The sequence below is a fragment of the Castor canadensis genome, chromosome 4, assembly GCF_047511655.1.
Source record: "Castor canadensis chromosome 4, mCasCan1.hap1v2, whole genome shotgun sequence".
In the NCBI taxonomy this organism is placed as follows: Eukaryota; Metazoa; Chordata; class Mammalia; order Rodentia; family Castoridae; genus Castor; species Castor canadensis.
In genome coordinates this window covers 22613021-22638928 of record NC_133389.1, presented here as the reverse complement: position 1 = coordinate 22638928, position 25908 = coordinate 22613021, and the positions used below count along the sequence as shown (strand labels likewise).

Below are 25908 nucleotides of genomic sequence, written 5' to 3'. Positions count from 1 at the left end.
AATTTAACAATACATTCAGTGAGGTTTACCTAACAGAAGAATGTTGGGTCAGATACAAAGGTTAAACGTAAATGGCTGTTTTTCTAAAGGACCTAAGACAGTCTAAGATAATTTTGTCTCTTGACTCGCAACATTCCATCTCTCTGCAATCACAATGTTCTACTGAGCCAAGATCAAGAGAGAAATTTCCTCTACTGGAAGAAGTACAAACAGCATTCTGTCAGAGCAAAGAGCACACTTACTGAGCACCTATGCACCAGGTGCACATTATCTATATTGGAATATTAAAGTGTATATTAGCTTCTATCCATTTATTTAATCTCTAGACACTCAGGATATATATTTATGTAAATATCTCCAAATAACAGCAAGATGCGGAATCTGGAATGAAGATTTTATCTGACTCTACCTAAAGCTCACGTATCAAAATCCTATTTAGTTTTGATACGAACAATTCTGGGGCCCAACGTATCGCAGTCTCTGTGTAAAACAAACTTCAACAAACCTTAACATACTTGTTAATCACATTGGTTTACATGGCCACCTTGCTTTTACCGTAATTTACACTCTTTCTGGTCCCATCACCACAAAACGCTCAGGTCTAGGGACTAGCAATTTCGTTAACAGTTGGTCGAGAGAGCAGAACAAAGATAAAACCCAAGGCGGGGGCGTGCGTGCGGAGAGGAAGCTACAGCACGTGGGACCGCATCATACTCAGGCCTGCGCGTCACTCCCGGAAGCACACTGTTCGGCGCAGGCGTGGGGACCCGAGCGGGAGGGAGGGGTCGGTCCGCGGTTTCCTAGGAGACTAGGCGGAAGCGACCGGAAGCTGTGCTGCCGGGAGAAGCTGGGGGCGGGGCCTGAGGCTTCGGCGCCACGACGGGGCAGAGAAACGGGCTCGGGCCATGGAGCTGGCGGACGCGGAGGCGGCGGGCTGCTCGCAGGGTGCGCGGGCGCCTGGGGAGCCCGGCGACCTCCCTGGGTGTAAATGAGAAGGTTGGGGCGAGGCGAGGCGGGGCGAGGCGGGCGCTCGTCTTCCCGGCCCAGATGGAAGAGTGTGTTTGTCGCAGCTTGCGACTTGAGAGGGATGGCCTCTTCACCCCTTGGAGTAGGAAGGGGCGCTTGTGTCCTACCAGGGGGTGCATCTGTACCTTCATGTGCACCCGGTGGGGTGAGGTGGGGCGGGCATCCCAAAACCTGCCTTAGGAAAGCTGCATGTGAGGACCTAGTCGCTGGCGGAACAGAGATTGAGACCTGACCGCGGCCTGTCGTGGGTAGGGAGGGATGGCTCCGACCTTGGCACATGTGTCAAAGTTTAAGAAATTAAAATTGACTCACTATTGATTGAATGACACGATATTCAGACTGCCAATTTTCCCGCTGGTGTGTTTTTTCTGTCCTAGGATCCAGACTACGTTGTGTTTGGTCTGCCTTATTTTTAACTAAAAGCAGGGATAGCCTGCCATGTCCTTCCCCATCCATGACATACATCAATTAGTTTTTAAAAATTAGTTGATGCTGGGGATTGAACCACGGGCCTACGTGTTGCTAAACGGGCTCCATTGATGGGCTACATCCTCAGCCCGAGTTTCTTAAAAGTTAGGAAATGCTCAGTCTTTCAATTCAGTGAATATCGGTAGTTTGCTGTTCTCTAGGCACTGGGGACTTGGCTTGTTTAGCCAATCCTGCTTTCATGGGGGAGCTAAATATAGTTCACTGGAACTCAGGGATTGTCTTGCTAGTTTGTATTTTAGATTATTTAAATGTAGGGACAGGTCACTTACAGTATTTCATAGAGGTTGGAAATCATTGTTTCAACTTTTATGCCTTTTTTGAAGTTACTACAATTTTAAATTCAGAGTGTTAGCTTTTGCTCCCTCCAGAATGGATCACGAATTTTCTCCGTCTGGCTGGAGGTAAGGCAGAAGTGGTAGACCCTTGCCCCGCAAGCTCGAAGCCCTGAGTTCAAACCCCAGTACCACCAAAAACAAAAAGATTTTTTTCTCTCAAGTCACTATGCCGACAGAAACGCAGCCCACAAAGACATGCTAATTAAGTAAACAGGAATGAAAGACCCTACTGTTGATGGAATTCCCTGTCTTTGTAATTTTGAATGCATTGGCACATCTAAATGTTTGACATTTAGTACATAAAACCCTGAAAAGAACTTCAAAACCATCCTGCATTCGTTCCCAGATAAAATATTTTAAAAAACTGTTAGTTGCTCAAGAATGATAAGCAACCTGAATATGTTTGTATTTCTTTGTATATTGTGCAGCAGTTCACAATCAACTGGTACCAACACGAAGTTCATCCAGAGTCATAGTACACGTGGATTTGGATTGCTTTTATGCACAAGTAGAAATGATCTCAAATCCAGAATTAAAGGGCAAACCTTTAGGTAATTTTGTACATTGATAATATTTTTGTTGTATGAGAGAATTAGCTAATCATGCATCCCCTTTTGTTCTGATTTCTTAGCCATATTAAAGACTTTAGAAGCTGTTTGTAAGGTATTCTCATTCTTTGCTTCACTACCAAGTGTAATGCTCATAGCCTCATTTTATAAACCATGAATCTGAGCTTAGTATAGCTAACTGAGCAAATGAACAGAATAAGCTTTTAATTTTCTATGTTAGATAGTAGCTTAATTCTCTAGGCAGGTTTCTTTTTTTCTCAATGTTTGAAATTTTTGTTTTTTTGAGGTTGGCTTCTTCAACTTTCTGTATAACACAGGCTGGCCTTGAAAGTCCAGCACTAGTGTTTCAGATTGTCTAGAATCTCAAAAATAACTTCGTCATTTTGTTACAGTTTAGTGGAAGTTTTCATCTATCCTTCCCTTTTTAATTCTTGAATTAAAATGTTTAACCAAACAGTTGGATTTTAAACAGAACCCTAAATAATAAGAAAAACTTTTCATAACAACACAAGCATCTTTTTAAATGGGCAAGAAGAAATTTTGCATTGAGGATTTATTTTTTAGTATTCTAGTATGCTTTAATGTTTTTATTGTCATACCTTAAATTGAGAAAGCAGAGACTTCTCATATGCATGCAAGAAGCATCCTTATGTGTAAGCATAGAGAACAATTTTGGTTTTCTTGCTAGTACCCTCTTGTTCCTTATTTGGTTCAGTATATCTCAATCCAGTCTTATTGATTTATTGAAAAACAAAGGGATGACTAATCTTTGGTATGCCAAGGTGGGGCTAGGATTTTTAAATTTTCCATAGGGTGTCAAGGATTTTAGGATTAGGGTACTTAAATTTTTTCTCCTGAAAGCATTTCTAATTAGCATTGTTACATAAGATGTTCTGTAATAATGCTTAATAAAAGGTATTGTGTGATTAAGAAATACAATTAATGATCATGATGTGAGGAATGCGAAAGCTGAGTTTCTTGGAGAAAGCAATAGTCTCATTTATACTCAATAAATATATGACCAGCTCAGGCTGTGATGTACATTTGGGAGTTCATACGCATTAAAAGATTCTTTAGTTAAGGAATTTACCAGTCTGATTTTTTTATATAGTACCCTGATGAATATTAAGTTACTACCTTTGTCTCAATAATTATACTTTTGGGCATAATCTGATGTATATATATGAAAAAACTACCTGCAAATAATGTTTCTTTGTCTTGTTTATAATATCAAAAATTAAAAAATATGGTCATAACTTTTACTGATACTTGCATTTTATATATTTTAGATGAACATTTTACAGTGCCATCAAATAGGCAACTTGTGTAAAAAAAGAAAAGCAAGTAATTTTAGCAGTCTGTGTCTCCAGTAAACAAGAATTTTTTACAGTCTGTAGATGGTCAAAATGTATTTGTTTTTGATAGGGAGCTCAAAATGTCTCCTATCAAGTCATATGCATATTTTTAAAGAGCAGTTCAATAATTAGGATACTTATGGGAGGAGAGCCCTAAAAACTGCTGTGGCTTGGCATGTACAACATTGCTTATATTCAGTGTCAGTTTACTCAGAGATAAATGAATTTTTCTAATGGCAGCCAGTATTTAATTGTACTCAGTTATTTTCATCTGCCTTATTTTTTGATAAAGCATGCACTAGAGTTATACATAGCAATATAGATTAATAGGTTTTCATTTTGCCTGAAAAAAAATCCTAGGAGAATTTTATTTCTTATCACTGAAAATTTCATAGGATATTTTGATTTATGGCAATTTTTGTTAAATTTGAGAATTACACAGTTTGCCTTTTGTATGTGAAAATTGATTCACATTCTAACATGTAATTTCTATTATTATTCATTATTGTCTTAGGTAATAACAACTTCCTTCTCCAAAGAGAACAACTAAAGATCATAAGTAGGATGTGGGAAAATAACGTTGGAATCTTAATTCATAAATAGGCAATAACTCAAAATCCTAATACTTTTTTTTTGTAGAATTTTAGGGGCCATGTTTTTTTAAACAAGACACCTTTTTATTCTTATCAAAACCCATTGCATTACACCTTAAATAATTATAATATGGCTTAGTAAATTATATTTTAAAATGTCTAATCAATCCTGCTTAATTTTCTCATAGAATATTTATTTTTTTATAGGTGTTCAGCAGAAAAACTTGGTGGTTACTTGCAACTATGAAGCTAGGGAACTTGGAGTTAAGAAACTTATGAATATCAGGAATGCAAAAGAAAAGTGTCCACAGTTGGTGTTAGTTAATGGAGAAGACTTGACCCGTTACAGAGAAATGTCTTATAAGGTTACAGGTACAAATAATATGCAATATATTTTTAGCATTAATTTTTATGTAAGGTGCCTTCACTACATAAATCCTAATAAAATGAATAAACCAAGTTCTGTTTTCCTAATAGCTTTTTACTTTGGATCTTGTCCACTTTAAAAATTATATAAGGTGATTTTCTATGTTATTAATAATGTTAAAAGAAAATGTATAGTTGGAAGTAATTTGAATTTTGTAAAGGCTAGTGTTTACAAAAATGTAAAATGAAGCTTAAAGGTGAGAAAATGGAAAAACATTACCAAAAAGGAAAGCAAATATTTTAAATAAATTTTGAAGAAACATGTTGTTTACTTATCCCGTAATGATAGTTGGGAGAGGCTTCTGTAGTGTTTGGTTAGCATAATTAAAACCTGATTTCTTAAGAACTGTTAATGGGTGCATTCATCTTTTCTTAGATATTTACACTGTAGCTAAACTCTCTATGCCAAGGTTTGGGGTTGAATCTTAGTGTTTGAGGCCCTCCTGGGCTATACAATTCAGAAAAAACTATGTTAGAGAAAAAAAAAAAAAGCCTAATAAAAATTGACCAAGGATAAGAACCAGCAGTTACCAACAAAGAACAAGTGTAGCGTCTAACAATTACAGGGAAAAAATGCTCAAATTCATTGGTGGCTAAGTTAATTTGAATTAGTAAGACATTTTATATCCATGATACTTTTTAATAAATAAAAATGTGAGAAAAAGTAGAAGCATAAATTACTACAAACTTTTTAAAAAAACAATCAAGAAGCACTTACTGAAATCAAAGATAAGAGCTGGGATATAACTCAGTGGTAGAGTGTTTGCCTAGTATGTGTGAGGCCCCAGCACTGTATACGTCTATGTCTATCTGTCTGTATATCTATCTATCTCCATCCATCTTTGTATATACTATATATATATATATATATATATATATATATTATATATATGTAATATATATATTATTCTGCAACTTGGTATCACTGCTAGTCATTGCTTTCTTGGGCCTTACATAATTATATGTTGAATAAAGGCATCTTATTTATGAAGTTACTTTTAGCAATTGGCATAGTTAAGGGATTTGTCTCCACTACCTGGTAATACAGTATAACCACTATTAGTGATTCACCAGTTTTGTGCAGTGCTTGCATTAATAAAGCAGAATGTTCTTTTTAGTTTTTTTGTAGGAGTGATCTGTGTGGAACAACTTAGTCCTTTTATTTTCTGAGTCTTTTTGGTGTTCACCAGGTCACATTGTTGTCTTTATTCTTTTCCTGTTGTTATCAGTGTTTGCATTAATAAAGCAGAATGTTCTTTTTAGTTTTTTTGTAAGAGTGATCTGTATGGAACAACTTAGTCCTATTATTTCTGAGTCTTTATAGAACCTTAAGAACTTATGCATTTTTCATATGCTAAGAGACATGCAGTTCACCTGTATCTACATCCATGGGTTCAAGTAACTGCAGAATGAAAATTTTTTCAAAAAATTGCTTTGTTCTGAAATTGAGCCAAAATTTTTCATGTCATTATTCCCTGGACAATACAGTATTACAACTATTTATGTTGTATATGATACTATGAATGAGTAATTTATATGTGAGGGTATGCCTAAGATATATACAAGTACTATATCATTTTATATAAAACACTTGAGTATCTGCAGGTGTTGGTTTCTATGGGGGTTCCTGGAACCAGTCCCTTGAAAACACTGAGGAACTGCTGTGTTTCCTATCATCCAGCTGGTATCAGTGGAAGGTGATTCAGAAGCAAGGGAAAATCTTAAGTGATTTCAGAGTTGTTAGTCTTGATTCTAATCTGTCAGAATCAGTATTCGGTTGTATAAGAATGTATTTGAAGTCTTGGTTCAGTTGAGTTTAGTATACATAGCTACTGTGCTAGGTGCTAGACATTTGAATACCATTCTGCTCTTACGGAATATGCTAGGGAATGGCTAATGAAAGTACTGTATTGTAGTATATTTTGAAAATCAGTTGACTTCTCTGAGTGACTCAATAATAAGTAGAAATTTTAAATGTTACTTAGTTTTGTCTAATTTAACTCGTTTAAAATATATAGCTAAAAATACAGCTAGAGTTTTTGTTTTTACTTTCCTAAGCAGACTATAATTTATTCTTTGACATCTGCTTCAAAATTATAATGTACTACAGATAAAGAAATTAATAGGTATAGAAGATTGAGCTAAATATATTGCTATGAGTAACTGTCCTAGGAATGTTATTTTGGGGGGCTTGGTTTGTTGAAAAGTACTCCCCCACTTAAAATGTGGCACAGAAAAAAATAAAACTAATTATGGAACTGTGGGGAAATGTGGGGAACATATGTATATATATATACACATATGTATATAATTTAGCAATGTATTTGATGATTTTTAAGCATTAAGTAGATAGATCTGTTCTAGTTATAACTTCAGTTACAGCTATGCTCCAATATTATTTCAATTTAGAATTGTTGGAAGAATTTAGTCCAATTGTTGAGAGACTTGGATTTGATGAAAATTTTGTGGATCTAACAGAAATGGTTGAGAAGAGACTACAGCAGCTTCAAAGTGATGAAATTTCTGCAGTGGCTGTGTCAGGTCATGTGTACAATAATCAGTGTGAGTGACTTCTTATTCATTCCCCTTGTCTTAATGTTCCCTGACTTCACAGTATCATTCTAAAGATTTATAACATTTTTGGAGGTATAGTCGTATTTAGACAGTAATTGAAGATAACTAAAATGACTTGCTATTTCATATTTGCATTTGTAAATAAGCTGGTATAAGTGCTCATTAGTATTTAACCAAGATATCTAATTCAGGTATCTAGTGACTCAGTGAATCCTGTATCATAGCATATATAAAACAAATGACTCTGCTTTTGTAAAAGTGTTACTTGATCCTGTTGGTCCTAAGCCGTAGGATGTATTCCCTTTGATCGCACTATTTGAAGGCTAGTAATCAGTCTCTAGAAACATTTTTCACAGAAGGGATAAAGCTACTGTTTCTTGGAGACATGAAGCTTTCCTACGTCTTTTGTACCTGTCTTGTCACAGGGCAAAGTAGCAATAAGCTACCAAATATATTTCTACATAATTTTTACAGCAAGTGTGAATTTCTAACTCACATTTTATCAGTTACTACATATCACTGTACAAATAGAGAATGTCTAACTCATTAAATTTTCCTCTTCCATACAAGAATTTATTAATTTTTTTCAACCAATAGGCTTATACAGTGAACACCCTTTATATCCTTTCTTGTAGATAAACCAGTGACATTTATGTTGTCTTGCTTTCATTGTGGAAAGGGTGATTTGATTGGTGAGCCTTTTGGTAGTAGTTTGCAGACATCATGACACTTCATTTCTAAATCCTTCTAGCCTGAGTCCTACGGATGAAAATGACCCCATATAAGTCTAATACTGTTTAACACCAAAGAAAATTTGTTTCTGTATAATTTCCCTACAATTTCATAAACGATCTCTTTTTTTTTTTTTTTATTTCCCTTTTTTTTTTGGTGGTACTGGGGTTTGAATTCAGGGCCTCATCCTTGCTAGGCAGGCACACTACCATTTGAGGACTCTGTTAGTCCCCATAAAAAAATCTCTTAAATAGGCCAGAACCATTTCCAGCAGCACACATATTTTGCATAAGGTTTAAATTTAGGTCTTCAATGCTATAATGTTAGCTTTCTTATTATATAAAACTTACATGCTTATTTACAGGTAAATGTGAATAAAAGTTTTATTAATGTCAGTAGGAATTTTTTATGAGATCAGTTTTCATAATCTGTTAATCATTAAGCCCCATATGCATTCATTATTGCAGACCCTTGGAATTCATTTGTGGTATTTGATTACTTTATAGTATCTTATGAAAACTAAAGAAATAAGTTATGCATAGCAGGGTACTGAATGTAGTAGGAGGGTTTGGATATAAACAAAGCCCTGTGCCTTTTAAAAACTCATTTGTAAAAAAGAAGATTAAAATTGTTTTTTGTTATGACTGTTAACAACATTTTCTGTTTTTATAGCTGTAAACCTCCATGATGTCATGCACATCAGACTGCTTGCTGGGTCTCAGATTGCAGCAGAGATGCGGGAAGCCATGTATAATCGGTTGGGGCTCACTGGCTGTGCTGGAGTGGCTTCTAATAAACTATTGGCAAAATTAGTTTCTGGTATCTTTAAACCAAATCAGCAAACAGTCTTATTACCTGAGAGTTGTCAAGATCTCATTCATAGTTTGAACCACATAAAGGAAATGCCTGGTAAGACAAATATATTTGAAGAGGTGTTGGCTTTATTGCATTTCTTTAATCTTAAAAATTATTAATTCCTATAGGTATGTACTTGACTCTTGGAGAAAACATAAGACCAACTATCATGTTTTCTGGAACAGCTGTCTATGAGGAAATAGTGAAAGTACTTTTTCTACATCTGATCATGAAATTTATAACCTGGAGTTGGGCACCAGTGGGTCATGCTTGTAATCCCAGCTATTTGGGAGGCTGATATCAGGAGGCCAGCCCAGGCAAATAGTTCACAAGACCCCCATCTCCAAAATAACTGAAGCAAAACGGACGAGATGTGGCTCAAGTGGTAGAGCATCTGCTTTGGAAGCGCGATTACCTGAGTTCAAACTCCTGTCCCACCAAAATAAAAGAAAATCATAACCTGTAAACACATGGTCCTTTATTTCTAGTCCCTGGTTCATAGTCTTACATGTGCATTGCAGCTAGAGAAGGGAGTTCATCCTTCACTAATTCTTTTTGGGGGTTAGATATATATAATATCGGCTCAATGGACCTTCACTAGGCCAAGTTCCTCATTTTAAAGAGAAGAAATTGATTTCCTTGAGTTCACTGACCTATTCAGTTCATGGAGCAAATTTGTATCTTTGAAGATTTAGTACCTGTATTTTAATAGATAATTGTCAATGAATATGTCATATTTTATTTTTATAGCATTGTTGGTGAATGAGATGTAATAAAAGAATTTTGTGAAAGTGAAATATAACTTCCTATTTTTAATCAACATTTCTGTGATCTTACAATATATTATATCCTGCCTTGCCTTCCTCAGTGTAGTATAAGTATAATTTTGAAGTTTGTGGGGACGGTCTGTGTTCTAAAGAGCAATGTCAGATTGTAGTAAGTTGAGGACTCTTACTTGAATTTATTTTTTGAGTATGGCATCTTGTTTTTACTGGCTTTTTCTTTTTCCCTCGCTGCCAATTGGCAGTCTTCTTTTATTTCTGCTGTAAAAATATGTGACCCCACTTTAGTAATTCCCTTTATACACCTGTTCCTTCTAATTTTCTGCTTTTCTGGTGCAAGGAAACTAGATAACTGTAGAAGTACTCTACTATTTTTTTTTAATGAAAGTAATAAAAATATACTAAATACCCTCAGTATCTTGTGAATTAAATATGACTGACTGAGTTTAAGATAAAAACTTTTTTAGTATGAAGACTTTGTTTCCTTGTTTGTTCTTAGTTGTATTCTGGGTGGTCGCTATAGCTAGATATGACTTGTGGATAAATGTTTGGTGGTGTGTGTAGAAACCAGGTTGACAATTTTAATTGCTGTAGTGAGAGTCTTTTTGTTTATACTACTAACTGACAGGTGATAAAAATGTCATTTTATCAAGACAGAGTTTGCTGTCTATATTTATTACACTGTATGCTGTGAGAGCTTGTGAGAGGTCTGTGTAACTCAAGAGCCCCGATAGGAAGAAAAATAACCCAATTTGCAATGGAATTTGAACTTAGCAAGATAGTAATTGTGTAACTTAATATATGATGGACATGTTTAATATTTTAGTTAGCTTTATTTTAAGGAGTAAAGCCGTTGTAACATTATGCATTTCTTTTGGTTAGGTATTGGCTATAAAACTGCCAAACGTCTTGAAGTTTTGGGAATCAACAGTGTACATGATCTCCAAATCTTTTCATCCAAAATATTAGAAAAGGAATTAGGAATTTTAGTCGCTCAACGTATCCAGAAGCTCAGTTTTGGAGAGGATAACTCTCCTGTCACACCTTCAGGACCACCTCAGGTACATGACCATGATATTTATTTTAATTAAGTACTGGTCATAATAGTATTTGAAAGAAAGATTTCTCTCAAATGTTCTTACCATTGTAGTTTTTCAGTTAGTACATGATTCCTTTCCTATGAGAAGGCTAATTTAGTATATAATATTAATATTTTTAAATTGAAATGTAAACATTAATATTTCTAAATCTCAAATAAGCCATTTTGATTGACTACAACTTAATTTTAGTAACCCATAATGTACATAGGAGGCAAAATGTTTTAATATTTTAGAAATCTTTTCAGAATAGTTCAGATGGGAAAGTTGTAGTCACCCAGTTAATGTTGATTTTCTTCCCCCTGTGTTAAAAGGACTGTACTAAGTGTTACTCTTTACAACAGACCTGTCAGGTAGCCAGTACTATTGTTTATTCATTCCTTCCTCCTTCCTTTCTTTGCTTCCTTTTCTTCCTCTTAAAGATGACAGGACTATAATTTAGAAAGGTTAAATAACATCCAAAATTCCTTAGCAGATTGAAGTGCTAAGGATTAAAAGCCTTGCTGTAGTCGTACAGTAAAGCTTGAAGTTGGTACTACAGCTTTAACAATTTTCTTGACTTAATAGTGCACTTCTAGTGAAGTACAATAACTTTCAGACAAAAAGAGTTAAATCTAAAAGTGAAGTAAATGTTTCAAACTAAGTATAGTACATAAGTTGGTAAAGAATTGTTGAACATTTATTTGACATGTATACTGATAATTGAATATATTTATCTGTTTACATTTAATCCCTATTTATAATTCTTTTGTAGTCCTTTAGTGAAGAAGATTCATTTAAAAAATGTTCATCAGAAGTTGAAGCTAAAAAGAAGATTGAAGAACTTCTTGCGAGCCTTTTGAACAGGTGATTTGCAATCCATTTTGCCAAGTCATCCATATGCACTAAATGGAAAAAACTGCTCCATGTTCTGTCTTGGATCTTACAGATTAATTGGAAACTAAACAATTTTATCTAGTATAAATAATGTATCATTGGATTTCTCTGTATTGTAAACTATTATAATGATAGTAATATATACTTCCATTAGTCTTAATTTAAAAAACATGGTGGTTATATTGTGACCCTTGAACTACAGGTAGTTACTAAATTGGTTTTATGGATATCTCTAATACTCTTAGGTTTATTCTGGTCCTTAAGTAAGAAGAAAGGTTTAATTTTTCTCTATGGCAATTACAAAACCTTTGCTTTAACTTAATAGTTACTTGCTTTTTAGTAAGAGGAAAAGGATAATAGGAATAATTCTGTCGTATTCAAAAATTCCTTATATGAAGACATTTATATTAATTTGTTATGGTTGAGAATAGAAGGTTATTAAAGCAACGATGATGGAGGAAGCAGGAAAAACCTTATATCTTCTTTGCTTCAGACTGTGTAGAAGAAGATGGAGTCAAAGGGAGGAATAGCAAAAGAATATGTGTAAGTGATTGCAAATGTGTGCAGGGATCTTGACCTGTCAGTTGACATGAAGTGTGTCAACTGGGATTATGAATATACAAGTAGCATAATGTAAACTGAACAAGAAATTTAGTTTTCTGTTGTTCCTTAGCAGCTATCATACATGTACTTCTTATTACTGTGTAGAAAAGTATTAATCTTTTTTCCTTGCATTACTTTTTCTTTTTGTTAGAAATTCCTCAAATTGGAGTGTAAAAGGTCTAACAGAATAGGTGTGCTTCTGTAATGATTCTAGGAAGGCTAACAGTATCTAAACTAAGAACAGTTTGGGGATCATTCTAAGTCTCAGAAAACTGATGACGCTCTTTCCTACAATTTTGCTGTTATATGCAACTTGCCTTTCATGTCTGGAGAAGAGCCCTGCAACTCGTTGCATGCAGCTGAGGTTGCCAGTATGACCCAGTGCCAGCAGTATGACTCAGGATGTGCTGGGGAGTGTGCTGGTGAAACTGGGTCATCTGCTCAGCCTCAGAGAGATATTAGAGTACTCTGAAATGTCTGCCCATGAGAAACAGTACTACATGTAAAGAAACTATTGAAAGTATAAGTTTTGTAGGTTCTTTTATTTGAGGAATCAACCCAGAAGTGAGACTAGGTGTTCTGAACCTGTGAGATACCATGTATTAAACATCTATCCATCTCTCTGTTTGCCAGTCTCCTGTTCCACACTACAGCACCTTATGTCAGTGAAAAAGGTATAACAGCATCTAAGTGTGTGGTTAAAAAACAAAAATTACATTTCTGTGTATGTGTGTGTGTAAGAGTTTATGATGTTTAATTCTGTAGTTGTGAAAGAAATGTAAAACTATGTAATTTTTAATCCATATGCTAGGCACTAGTTTAAAATTACTTAAGATTTAACCTTTTTCTAATTGTGTTAATTTGCAGATTACACTCTTTTAATTGTGTAATTATTTAAAAGAACAGGCTTAACTAGAAGATATTTAAAGTAATGATATGTTTACAGGGATCACTTAACACATTTTAATATCCTAGTTGGGAGGATTTGTGACAAAGCATTAAGAGAGAGAAAAAAATTGCTACAAAACTAATTTTTCTAATTCAGAATCTTCATTTTGAGTATGTTTAAAATATGTAATATTTGCATTTTATATTTGTGATTTGATCTTATATACATTGCTATACAAACAAAAAGGAAAATGATATACTTTAATTGCATTTATTTTTCTAGTAATTAAATTTTCTATTTTTTAAGTGAATTTTCGTTATCATAAAAACTTCTATTTTAACACCAAAGCCAAAACCATTTAGATTTAACTCTGTTTAAGATATGTGCACATTTGCGTATCTTCCTAAAAGTAGTAACTAATTGATCATTAAAAGTATTGCTTTAATATGTAGTAACATATTAATATTAATATTGGGCTGGCGGCTGCTGTGCAAGGTCTTGAGTTCAAACTCAAGTTCTGCCAAAAAGTTATATATACCATATATCTTATAATTTATATAATTTATGTGTGTATATTATAACTTTTCACTTCCTGGCTTTGTCATATTTCTTATTGGTTTTAATATGTTGCTTTTATGTTTTAGCTTAGATTATGAAACAGCTTGTTAGGATTACATTTTTACTTCTGATAGCAGTCAATTCTAAGTGAGGACTGTGAGTCTTTTACATGTAAAATTTCAGAGCTTTAGTGCATAGACTTTTTGAGATATTTATTTGTATATTCTGCAACCCTTATTGCTTACCATTTAATTATCTACTGCATGTATAATCATTATAGTTGTTCAATCTGTCACCTTTAAATAAATGAGGTGTTTTATACTACTTGAGAATATTTAATACTTTTTTCCCCTCTTATTTCCATTTATTTTTAGAGTGTGCCAAGATGGAAGGAAGCCCCATACAATAAGATTAGCAATCCGTCGGTATTCATCTGAGAAGCACTATAGTCGTGAGAGTCGTCAGTGCCCTGTTCCATCCCATGTAATTCAGAAGTTAGGGACAGGTATGGACTAGTTTTCTACGAATTTATTAAACAGATTGAACTCTTAAAAAAGCAAACTTTGAATGGCAGAGTCTTGTTAACATAGTTCAGGTTGGCCCCGAACTCAAAGTCCTCTTGCCTCTGAGTGCTGGGCTCAAGGTGTGTGCCATCATGCTGGTCTTTTGTTTTTAAATAGATAATAAATGTAAAGACTTACTTAAGAATGTCTCCCAATACTGGGGTCCAGTGGCTCATGCCTGTAATCTTAGCTATTTGGGATGCTGAGATTGGGGGTTTCGTTGGCAAAAAAGTTTACAAGACCCCTTCTGAACAGAGAAAAGCTGGGCATTGGTGGCAGCCACTTGTCATCCCAGTGATGGCGGGAAATGTAAAATAGGAGGATTCTCATTCCAGGATGGCCTGGACAAAAGTGAGACCCTATCTTAAAAATAAACAGAGATGGAGGTGTGGCTCAAGCAGTTGAGCGCCTGCCTAGCAAGCATGAAGCCCTGAGTTCAAACCCCAGTTTCACAACCCCCCCAAAAAAGAATGTTTTTCAAGTTGAAAGGGAACAAAACTATAATTATGTAGTATAAGTTTTGAAAATAATGTTACCATGTCCCAAAGATGTCAATTTAGGATTTAATTCTTTGTTTAAAAATAAAACCTTAGCATGTATTAGTTTTTTGTTACTGTGACAAAATACCTGAGCAAAAGAAAGATTGAGGAGGAAAGATTGATTTTTGACTCATTGTTTCAGAGGTTTCAGTTCATGTTGGTAGGGAGGGCTGGCATAGAAAAGCAGATCACAGAAGCAAGGGAGGGGAAGGGAGGGAGAGAGGGAGAGAGATTGAGAGAATGCCTGCATTTTACTCTTTCTCCTTTCTCTTTTATTCCATCCAGGCCCTCAGCCTATGGGATGGTGCTGCCCACATTCAGGGTGGGTGTTAATTAATCCTCTTAATTAATTGGAAATGCATTCACAGACACACTCAAGGGTGTGCTTTACTAATCTCATAGATGCCTCTCAATCCAACTGACAATCAAGATTAGTCATCATATGTTAATTGTACAAAATAATAGGCTTCACTGTGGCATTTTCATACATACAGATAACACTTTGATTGTATTTATCCCCCCATTACCTACCCTCTCTTGTTCCTGCTTCTCCTGCCCCCAAAGTCCTCACCTCTTCCCAAATAGTTCATATCTTTTTTTTTTACAAAATCTAGATTAACTTCTAGATCTAATTTCTTATTCTCACCAGTATAAATGATATCGGGCTCTTAATTATGATATATTTAGATATTGTCTTCTTAAACATTTTATTTAGGAAATTATGATGTGGTAACTCCCATGGTTGATATACTTATGAAACTTTTTCGAAATATGGTGAATGTGAAGATGCCATTTCACCTTACTCTCTTAAGTGTGTGCTTCTGCAACCTAAAAAAACAAAACACTGCTAAGAAAGGGCCTATTGATTATTATTTATCACCATCGTTGTCAACAACTTCACATTCTGGCAAGCGCAGCTTTGTAAGTACGCTCCTTATTGTTCAGTTTTATGGCTACACTCATTGGATTTTTGTAGTTAAATGACAGATCTACATTTGTGTTTAAGTGACGTTATTGAGAGATTCCTTTAGATGATAATTGTTTGGATGATTACATGTTTATAGTGCCTATCATATTATGGTTGCTGGCCTTAAATATGTTGTGCTCTAAGAAGAAAACACAAGCATCACTGGGTAAAAGAGAAAACCATTTTTGGGTGCCAGTGGCTCACACCTGTAATCCTAGCTACTCAGGAGGCAGAGATCAGTAGGATCATGGTTCAAAGCCAGCCTGGGCAAATAGTTTGTGACATGCTATCTCAAAAAAAGCCATTTTAAAAAAAAAGGGCTGGTGGAGTGGCTCAAGGTGTAGGCCCTGAGTTCAAACCAGTGCTGCAAAAAAGAAAACCATTATGGAGCTTCCCTGTTAACACATTTCCTAATGTGAGAATAATATGGGAATGTGATAGATCTGCATATAAATATGAAAACGTTCCCAGAAACTGGAAATGAAATATTTTTGTCTATCAATTTATATATAAGCTTACCAGCACCCTCTCTATAATTTTTAAAAGTATTTAAATTCGCTTAGATTTGAAATTGTATTAAATTCTGATATCAATACTGATGGAATTTGCTACTGATTTTACAGTTTTAAAAATTTAGCAGTGTGCTATTAGAAGGCAGGGACCAGTCACATTTTGAAATGACTAAAATATAAGCCTGTTTTAGTAAATACTGGGTATTTTAAGAAAATCTTTTTTAAGTTGTTAATACCTAAATCTTAATTTAAAACACTTTTAAAAAAAAATTTTATCAGTCAGTATAATTTTAGTAACATTTTCATTCCTACTTAAGGTTAAAGTGAGAAGAGCTAGGCACCAGTGACTCACACCTTTAATCTTAGCTACTTTGAGAGGCTGAGATTGGTGCATCACAGTTTGAGTCCAGCCCAGTCAAAAACTACACAGACTCCATCTCAACCAGTAGCTGGGCATGGTGGCCCACACCTGTCATCCTAAGCTGTGCAGCAGGCTGAGAGCTGGAGGATTGTGATTCTGGGCAAAAAGGTTTGCGAGACCCCATCTCAGTGGAAAAAACTGCACATGGTGGCATATGCCAGTCATCCCAGCAACAGTAGAAAGTGTAAAATAGGAGGATTGTGGTCCAGGCCAGTCTGTACAAAAAGCAGGACCCTGTCTCTGAAATAACCAGAGCAAGTAGGGTTGAATGTATGTCTCAAGTGATAGAGCAACTGTCTAGCAGGTGCAAAACCCTGAGTTCAAACCCTAGTACCTTCAAAGAAAAAACCAGAATAGAATAGTATTATGAAAATAGTGAATTAATGGTCCCTTTAAATGACTTTATTTTGTGAGACCCCTTTTATTCCATTTATTAATGAAAAGTTAATATGGTATTTACTTCTTGCATTTTAATTAATCTGTAGAGTGTGAATTAAGGGTCTTTAATTATAGTGGCATTAGAGAAGTAAATGCAAGTGAAAGTACCTTTGTGTATCTGGCACTGAGTAGGTGCTCAGTTAATGCAGTGATTTGAAATTCTTCAGTTCCTTTTAATTTGTTTTGTTTTGAGGCAGGATATCACTATATTATAGTCCAACCTGGCCTGGAACTCTTTATGTAGCCCACATTGGGATGGAACTCTCTATCTTCTTGCCTTTCAGTCTCCTGAGTGCTGGGATTACAGGCCTGTACCACCATGTCCAGCTTCATTTTACATTCTTGAAGTTATTATATAGTTTACTGAAACTGTATTTGTCTTTTTTTTCCTTTTTTTTATAAAGCTCTCATGTTTTCTAGGTAAGTGCTATTTCACTTGAGTTATGCCTTCAGTCCTTTTTGCTGAGGATTATTTTTCTAGATAGGCTCTTGTGTTTTTGCCCCGGTTGACTTTGGACTGTGATGTCTCCTGAGTAGTTGGGTTACAGGTGTGTGACACCATTTCTGGCTTGTTTTTGAGACAGAGTCTTGCTGATTTTTTTGACTGGGCTTGCCTGTAACAGTCCTCCTCTTTCTACCTCCCAGGCAGCTGGGATCAAAAGCATGCACTACATGCATGTGTACATTTTGATGGTGCCTAAAACTAGAAGAGAAAGTTCAAAACTACAGAAAACCTATGGAAATTGGAATTAAAATTGTTTTTAAATTTTTTTATGTAAATGTATAATAGTGTTATATCTTAAAAGTATATATTTTTTTCTTTCTGTTAAATGCTACACTTGACAAAAATTTTTGGAAAATCAGCTTTTGGAGTGCTTTATGAGTGTGTGTGTGTGTTTTTTTTAAACATTTAGGTGCATCACTTTTATTAGGCTACTGTTCTTTAATTGACAGAATTGGATGTTTGAGTATGTGATTGTTGAAATCCTCTCCAGGTCACTGAATGCTTACTTGCCTCTGGTTCAAGGCTATCTGGGAAGGAACCTCCTCCTGGAATAGCAATAAGGATAATCATTAGTGTGGCTAATTGTGATAAAGTAGTCATCTCCAGTTGTTTGGAGCTGGCTACAAAGGATTGAAGGTTGAAAGTACTTTTTCAGATAGTAGGTAAAGGTACACTTCAGCAGAAGGTAACTAAATTACTGTGTTGTCTTTGTTCTAGAAAATGAAAGACACTCATATGGAAGATGTTCCCAAAGACAAAGAAACAAACTGGGATTTTCTACCAAGTGGAAGAATTGAAAGTACAAAGACTGGGGAGTTTCCACTAGATACAAATTTTTATGAAGAAAAAGACAGTAATGAATTCCCACTCCATTCACTTCCTGAGGGTGTTGACCAAGAAGCCTTTAAGCAGCTTCCAGCTGATATTCAAGAAGAAATCCTTTCTGGACATTTTAAAGAAAAATTTCAAGGGAAAGGAGGTTTGAGTTGTCCACTGCATGCTTCCAGAGGAGTATTCTCTTTTTTTTCTACAAAACAAATGCAAGATACTCCATTAAATCCTAAAGATAATCTGTCCAGTAGCAGGCAGGTATCTTCTGTGCCTCTTTGTAGACCAGGAACATCAGGCTTGAATAGTGGTAGTTCTGGTTATCCACCTGGCCAAAAGGATTATTCCTATTACATAGACAATCGACTGAAAGATGAGCGAATGGGTCAAGGGCCTAAAGAGTCTCAAGGGTTCCACTTTTCCAGTGTCAACCCTGCTTTGTCTGTCTTCCGTTCGTTTCCAAACTTACAGAGTGAGCAACTTTTCTCCAAAAACCGCACTACAGATAGCCATAAGCAAACAACAGCAACAGTTTCTCAGCAAGAAGGACTTACAGAAAATGAAGAGCAAGTTTCTGCTGATGAAAAAATTAGGTTTCCCTCTGATATCGATCCTCAAGTTTTCTATGAATTACCAGAAGAAGTCCAGAAAGAACTGTTGGCGGAGTGGAAGAGACCTGGGTCAGATTCCACACGGCATATACATGAATAAGCTTGGGACAGCCATTGTTCTCAGAGCAGCAGTTCAACAGGCTCTTCCTGAACACGAACAGTAATGCAGAAATCCAGTGTAAAGTGTTCTAGATAAAGCAAGTACGCTTGCAGGAAGTAAGTTCTGGCATAAAGAATAAAAATATAACAAGCAATAATGTAAAAAATACATGTTCCTCTTATTCTACAGCTATTTTATATTGCTTTCCAATAAAAAGATTATCTTGGTGAATACTAGTACATTTCCCATAAATTGGGGGTAGTATGTATATGCCTGGGTGTAAAAATACATGCTCATCAAATCATTGCTATGCTAAATATAGTAAAGAAGTTTTTTTCTGAATAATATGGAATGTCTCAAGAAATTGAGTTTATTAGGGATTAGCCAAATAGGAAATCCTTATGGCTAGCTAACCCATTAAAAAATGTAAAATACTTTAGTTAAAATACCATGGTACCATGCATGAATTAGTAAATTGTCTCCCTCCCGCCTTTTAATTGAAACAGTGTGTCATGTAGCCCAGGCTGACCTCAAGCTCATAATCCTCCTTCTTCAGTCCCCTGAGTGCTGGGATTATAGGTATGTATCACCATACCCAGCTGCTAATAAGTTGGCTTTGAAAATAGCAAAGCAATATAAACGTTTTTTTCATACACTGAGAACCTACCACAATGCCCAGCACACAGAAAGCATGCAATAAAAATTGAATGAATGGTGTTACAATGCCAAGGTGGGGATTTGGGGTAGGAGGAGTGTATATATTGTAGAGGGAGTGGTACAAATACAGTAAAGGGAAAGGTGAACATCAGAAATGCCAGGTGACAGGGCTGTAAAAATACAAGTAATGGAAGGACATTTTCTTGTAGCCACTTTGTAGGATATAAAAGCAAGGGATTAGATTTCTTTTTTGCTTTTGCATTCCCTACATTTGGACATGAGATTTAGCATGTCATAACAAAAAATATGCCTTTTACTAAATCGGTAGGTGTTCTCTTTTATTGTTACTGCCTTTTCCTTTGCCTGACAGATTAAAAATTGGATATAAGGTTGAGGACGTTTTATAATTTGTAGAATAAAATGTTTCTAGGATATACTAAATATCCCTCAGCACTGAGAAGTCCTGTTTTCAAATTTGTAATTTTTACGGATACAGTCCAAGGAAAAGATTTTAAATGCAAAGTACACAAATGAGAATAAAGAATACCTTAAAATATTGTCTTTTAGGTCAGGAGTTTTAACTAAGTTTTAGATTCCTTATAATTTGAAAATTCCCTAATCACTGAGAAATTTTGATAGTTATTTTGGGATGATCAAAATCAACTTGAGCCAAAAGCATCAGAAATTGTTCATCATGTAACCAGTGCTATGGATTAAGGACAACAGTGTTTTTTTTTACATGTAGTATTCTAGTAAGGTAATCAAGCTCATAAAAGAAGTATTTCACTTTTTGTAAATCATTTAACATTTTTTTTTCTTGGGCTGGGAATATAGCTTGGAGGTAAAGTGCCTAATGTATTAGGCTCTGGGTTTGATTCCTATCTCTGCAAAAGCAAAACAAAAAAACCCAATAATAATTCTTGTAATTATTTCAGAAACTTACTTGGCTAGCTAGAAAGGTTTTAAGGAAAAAAAATGATTAAGAGAAGTTAGGAAATAAAAACTGGACTGGGCCAGTGTAGAGAGAAGATAATATAAGAATGCAAGGGGTTCTATAATTTTTAGGCTTAAATTAGTCTTTTCAAATCTTTGGGTTTCAGAATTGTCAATGAATAACGATTGTGCTTTAAAGGAAATAAGAAAATAAGTTTATTTTGAGCTAAAGATCAGTAGCATGCCTGGGAACATTGATTCAAGCCACCTTGAGAGACATGGTCCAACATGGAAAAAGGTTACATGAACTTTTATAGCCACAGAAGACAGGAAAATCGTAAAACAATACGTTTTCCCATTACAGTAGTGGGAGCATCATATAGGCAGGCCATAGCAAAACTGAGGACACCTGTAGGCTTCAGATGTTATAGTGCTTAGCTTTAAGGTTAGTGGAGGCTAGTGGTATGCTGAATTAGCATTACATTCCCAAGAAGTTGATCTGTTAGTCATGAGAATGTTTGGTCAGATACTAACGTTAAAGATAAGGTGATTTGCCTATTAAAAGGCCTGAGATAACCCGTGATAATTTAGGTTCTTCACAATAAGGATGTTCTAGTCAGCAAAGGTCAGTCTGCAGAATCTTTAACATAGATATAACTTTTTCAGAAAATTTCAATTCACAGAATCAGCTTTTATCTTTTATTTCTCCTTTTAAGATTATTTCTGTTTGGTGTTCTGCAGATTTACTGTAATGTTTGGTACTGTGAGTTCTTTAATATTGGTATATGATGTCTTCATATATCTTGCAGTTCATCTTCTGTAGAATTCTCAGCCACTAGCTCTTAAAATGCTGATTTTTCTGTCTTCTAGGACTCAGATGCACAATTGATAGACTTTATCGTTCAGTGTCTCCTGATTTCCCATGTTTTTCATCCTATTGTTTCCCTGCTGCATCTTGGATAATTTTGTCAGCTCTGTCTTTCTATTCACTAATTTGTTCTCGGCAGCATCTTTCCTGCTATATAAAATTTTAGTGATGGTTTTAACTTCAATAATACCATTTTAAATATTTTTCTCTTTTGGTGGAACTGGGGTTGAACTCAGGGCCTCTCACTTGCTATAGGCAAAGTCTACCACTTGAGCCACACTCCCAACCCTTTTTGCTTTAGTTATTTTTCAAATAGGGTCTCAGGTTTTTGCCCAGGCTGGCCTTGGGCCTTAGTCCTCCTCCCTTTGCCTCTCAAGTATCTGGGATTACTGTGAGTCAGTGTGCCTGACCAATATTTTTCATTTGATTTTTAAGTTCTGGGGATGCTTGCTTGCTTGTGCTTGCTAGGCAAGTGTTCTGCCACTTTAGCTATGCCCTCTGCCCCTCTCCCCCTTATTAGAGACAGAGTCTTAACAGATACCTTTACCTGGGTTGGCCTCAAACTCAGTCCTCCTGCTTCTGTCTGTCTAGCAGCTGACAGATGTGTGCCACCATCCCTGGTTTCACCTGATTCTTTTTAATATTCAATGTCTGTTGTCAGTCCATTTCTAATTTCCAAAAACTCAAGTACTTATTTTATATTCTAGTCCTGACAGTTTCAGTATTTTAAGTCTTTATAAACCTAAATTTATTACCGTGTACCACTTGTGACTTTTCTTTAGTTTTCCATTTATTATGTGTTTTTCCTCTACTGATTTGAACATTCTATTACATGTACTTTTGATTACCCTTTAAAATTTAACATGGCTAGATATATAAAAATGATAAACATCTCTACCCTCTTTCCAAACAAGATAAAGATCAATGTCGAAATACGTAATTCTAATCAAAGTCCTCTAGTTATTTAATCTCCAAATTGGATATGATGAGTATTTTATATAATCAGTGTTTAGACTTGACCAAATGTTTATCTTGGGAGAGGTGCTTTTTTTTTTTTTCTTTCATTTCAGATATTCTTTCTAAATACAATTATTTTTACTTTGAGTCATGTCTTTAGAACTACGGATTTAGGACTGACCTCTTGGGACTGTTTATCTTTTTGGAGAGCTGCAGTTTTTATTAGATGTCTAGCTATAGTTTTTCTTTTTTATTTTTTTAAATCATGCTTGGAATTTAGGTCTTCCCTGAATCTTCAGATTTATGTTTTTCATCAAATCTGGATTATTTTCAATGTTAAAAAAAGAACTTCTTTGAGCTGGGTTCCAGCAGCTCATGCCTGTTAATCCTAGCTACTTGGGGGGGCTGAGCTATGGAAGATTGCAGTTTGAGGCCAGCGAAGGCAAATAGTTTGCTAGCCCTCATCTCCCAAATAACCAGAGCAAATGGACTCAAGGTGTGGCTCAAGCAGAATAATAACATGCTTTGCAAGCGGGAAGGCCTGAGTTCAAAACCCCAGTCTCTCCAAAACAAAACCAAACAACCCTAAACTTTGGTGGAATCTATATACAGAAATGTTCACAAATGTAAATGAATATAAGTAAATACAAGCAAGAACTATATAACTATACAAGTCAAGAAATGAAACATAAAGTTATCAGAAAATCCAGGATTAGAAGGAATAGAATGGAGGCTAAATGTCCAGCATACAGACTCTATGAAAATTATTTGTTTCCATGTTATAAACACATATATGTATAAACTATTTGCATGTCTATGTAAGGAAGTTACTAAAAAAGTAGTTGTTTTGTAGTAATTTCTTTTTGTTTCAAATTATAAACTTAGATTGTAATAAAATTCAGCACAAGCTGATTTACTTAAACCAAACTTGGTGGATAAATATCAACTGAGGTAGAAAAAATTGAGATGTTAATAGTAGAATATTTCTTTAGGTTTAGCTAGACTATATGTTCTAGTTCAGTGTCTTTAAACACCCTAGTAGTGGTGAAAAGAATTTGGAGGCATATCCTTCCAGTATCCATATGTTTACTAAGATGTTCAGCCAAGTTTAGTGTTTGGCTTTGAATGTTGAATAATCAAATACCTACCCATTGTGGCATCCCACGAAATTGTGCGTAAAATTATGTGGTCATGTAAGTTTCTATCATACCTAAAATGTAATGCACATTAACATCTAAATATTCATTTCCTTATATAAATAAGCATTGTAAATGCTACCCGATAAAATATTATGACCTTCTTAGTTCATCAGTTTAAATTTTAAATGCAAAGCAAAATAGTGAAATAATCAATGATTGTGAAACCTATTAACTTTATGCATAAAACAGCAGTTTTGTCAGTTAATATCAATATTGAAAAAACAATTTATAATGAAACAAATATCTTTTTGAGTCACAAAAAAATGGTTGTTTTGAGTCATTCAGTAATAGGTAACTGCCAGAAAATCTGCTACCTAGAAGCATAGAGCTGCACAACACAATGTGGTATTGGACGTTTTGGGGCAAGACATAGCTGAGAAAACTCAGTGAAGAGTGGAATAATGGTGTGGAAACTGCTTTAAGAAGCTATAAGGAAGCATTTGATAAAACAGCATCCTGTGGGTCCCTAGAAAACAGAAAATGTACCTAATGTTTGGTTTGGGGCTAGGTTTTCTCCAGGCAAAATATAGAGAGTGCCACCTGGTGGCATTTAAGTGCGTAGGATTATAGGATTAAAGCATTATTGGAGTTCCTCCTCCTTCTCCTCCTCCTCCTCCTCCTCCTCCCCCTTCTTCTTCTTCTTCTTCTTCTAAAATAAAGAGCCTGTCAAGGTAATGTAAATGTTGCAGGAAAGTAAATGTTGTCTTCAGCTTTTTCAACAAAAGTCTCAAAGACAAGCATTTCAACTCAAGGCTGTGACTATAAGATACTTTGTTAAGACATGTGAGAGGGTTAAAATGGTGCTGAGTAGACTTTCTGGAGTAGACAAAGCTTAAGGGTGTGGTCCTCCAGAAGTCTGATCCAAAAGTAACAGTAGGACTGGAGGCATGGCTCAAGTTGGTGGAGTACTTGCCAAGGCCTTCAGTTCAGTACTGCCAAAAAAATAAAAAGTAACAGTCAACATCTAAGTATGCTGATAACAATTGCACATGTGGCTCTTGGGTCTATAGTGGGCCATAGGGAGTGGCATAGCGGAAACATAACAGTAGGGCTGTGGACATAGCTTAGTGTGCTTCCTAGCATGAGTGAAGCTCTGGGTTCTATTCCCAAGCATCTAAAGGGAAAAACAAAAAACAAACCCAAGTGCCTGAACTAAAAGCTCAAGCTGTAAAAATGTCTCTGGACCTCTAGCTTTCTTTAGGTAGGAAGCAGACTTGAGAAAGTTGTTCAGCTGCTAAAAAGAATTATTTCTTTGTAAATAAAGAGGGTGACAGGAAAAGAAGGATATTTCAGTGTTACCCAGATTTGTGAACTGTGCATTAGAGCAACTACAAAGAGCAGAATTGGGTCTAATCATGGAACATTTTTCTATTGCCAGAATGGCAGGTCTGATGGGATATCACTCACTATGTGGTTCCCATTCTTCCTTGTATTGCGGTTATCTGGTCCTTATTTATTATTGTATATTGGATGTGTGTGTTTATTTATTTTATTTTTTGATATATATTTTTATATAATATATAAAATAAAATTATTATATTTATATAATACATTATCCTTTACCCCTTCCTCCTATCTTTCTTTTTGATTCTCTGTCACTATGAGGTGACATGCTCCTAACACCGTGATGTTTCACCTCATCACAGGCACACAGCAATGCAGCAAGCTGACCGTGGACTGACAACTCTGAAACTGTGACCCTTTTAAAAATAAACCTTTCCTCCTTTTCATTTGTCTCTCTCAGGTATTTGTTACAGTGATGAAAAAGTCTGAGTACTACCAAAATACATGATATCTGAAGGTAATATTTTGCCTAACTGTAAGGGACAAATGTGAGGGAAAATAAAATGGCAGAAATATTCCTGAGAACAAATGACAGAAATAATCCTGGGGATGTAATGGGACAGATGGGAGAAGTAACTTTATTTTAGATAAAGGAGACAGGAAGGCATACTTAAAAGCAAAATATTTAGGGAGATGTGAGAAACCAGCTTCACACATAGGTATAGAAAGACAGCAGTTTTTCTTCCTAGATAAGGAAAACAAGATAA

At 35.3% G+C, this 25908-nt stretch overlaps 1 protein-coding gene across 9 annotated transcripts; it reads left to right on the top strand.

Moving 5' to 3' along the window:
* The first annotated feature begins 828 nt into the window (after window positions 1-828).
* Window positions 829-19474, top strand: Poli (DNA polymerase iota). 9 transcript variants are annotated; one of them, XM_074069804.1, is made up of 11 exons: window positions 888-945; window positions 1839-1916; window positions 2279-2401; window positions 4575-4739; window positions 7203-7355; window positions 8772-9008; window positions 10619-10797; window positions 11588-11679; window positions 14134-14264; window positions 15577-15782; window positions 18422-19474. In XM_074069804.1, exons 3-11 carry the CDS (start codon window positions 2365-2367, stop codon window positions 19241-19243), a joined length of 2022 nt encoding a protein of 673 aa, XP_073925905.1. In that variant the 5' UTR covers window positions 888-945; window positions 1839-1916; window positions 2279-2364; the 3' UTR covers window positions 19244-19474. The 9 variants fall into 9 exon arrangements, with proteins under 9 accessions (XP_020029700.2, XP_073925903.1, XP_073925909.1 ...); XM_074069806.1 differs by having other exon boundaries at window positions 905-945; window positions 1860-1916; XM_020174111.2 differs by lacking the exon at window positions 1839-1916 and having other exon boundaries at window positions 829-945.
* Window positions 19475-25908: the final 6434 nt, after the last annotated feature.

Bases quoted from the DNA above. Each gene is read 5' to 3' on its own strand.
- Poli (XM_074069801.1), top strand. From the start codon at position 906: ATGGAGCTGGCGGACGCGGAGGCGGCGGGCTGCTCGCAGGGTGCGCGG. The intron at 11,680-14,133 runs GTGATTTGCAAT...ATTTATTTTTAG, and splicing joins CTTGCGAGCCTTTTGAACAG to AGTGTGCCAAGATGGAAGGA. The intron at 15,783-18,421 runs GTAAGTACGCTC...TCTTTGTTCTAG, and splicing joins ATTCTGGCAAGCGCAGCTTT to AAAATGAAAGACACTCATAT.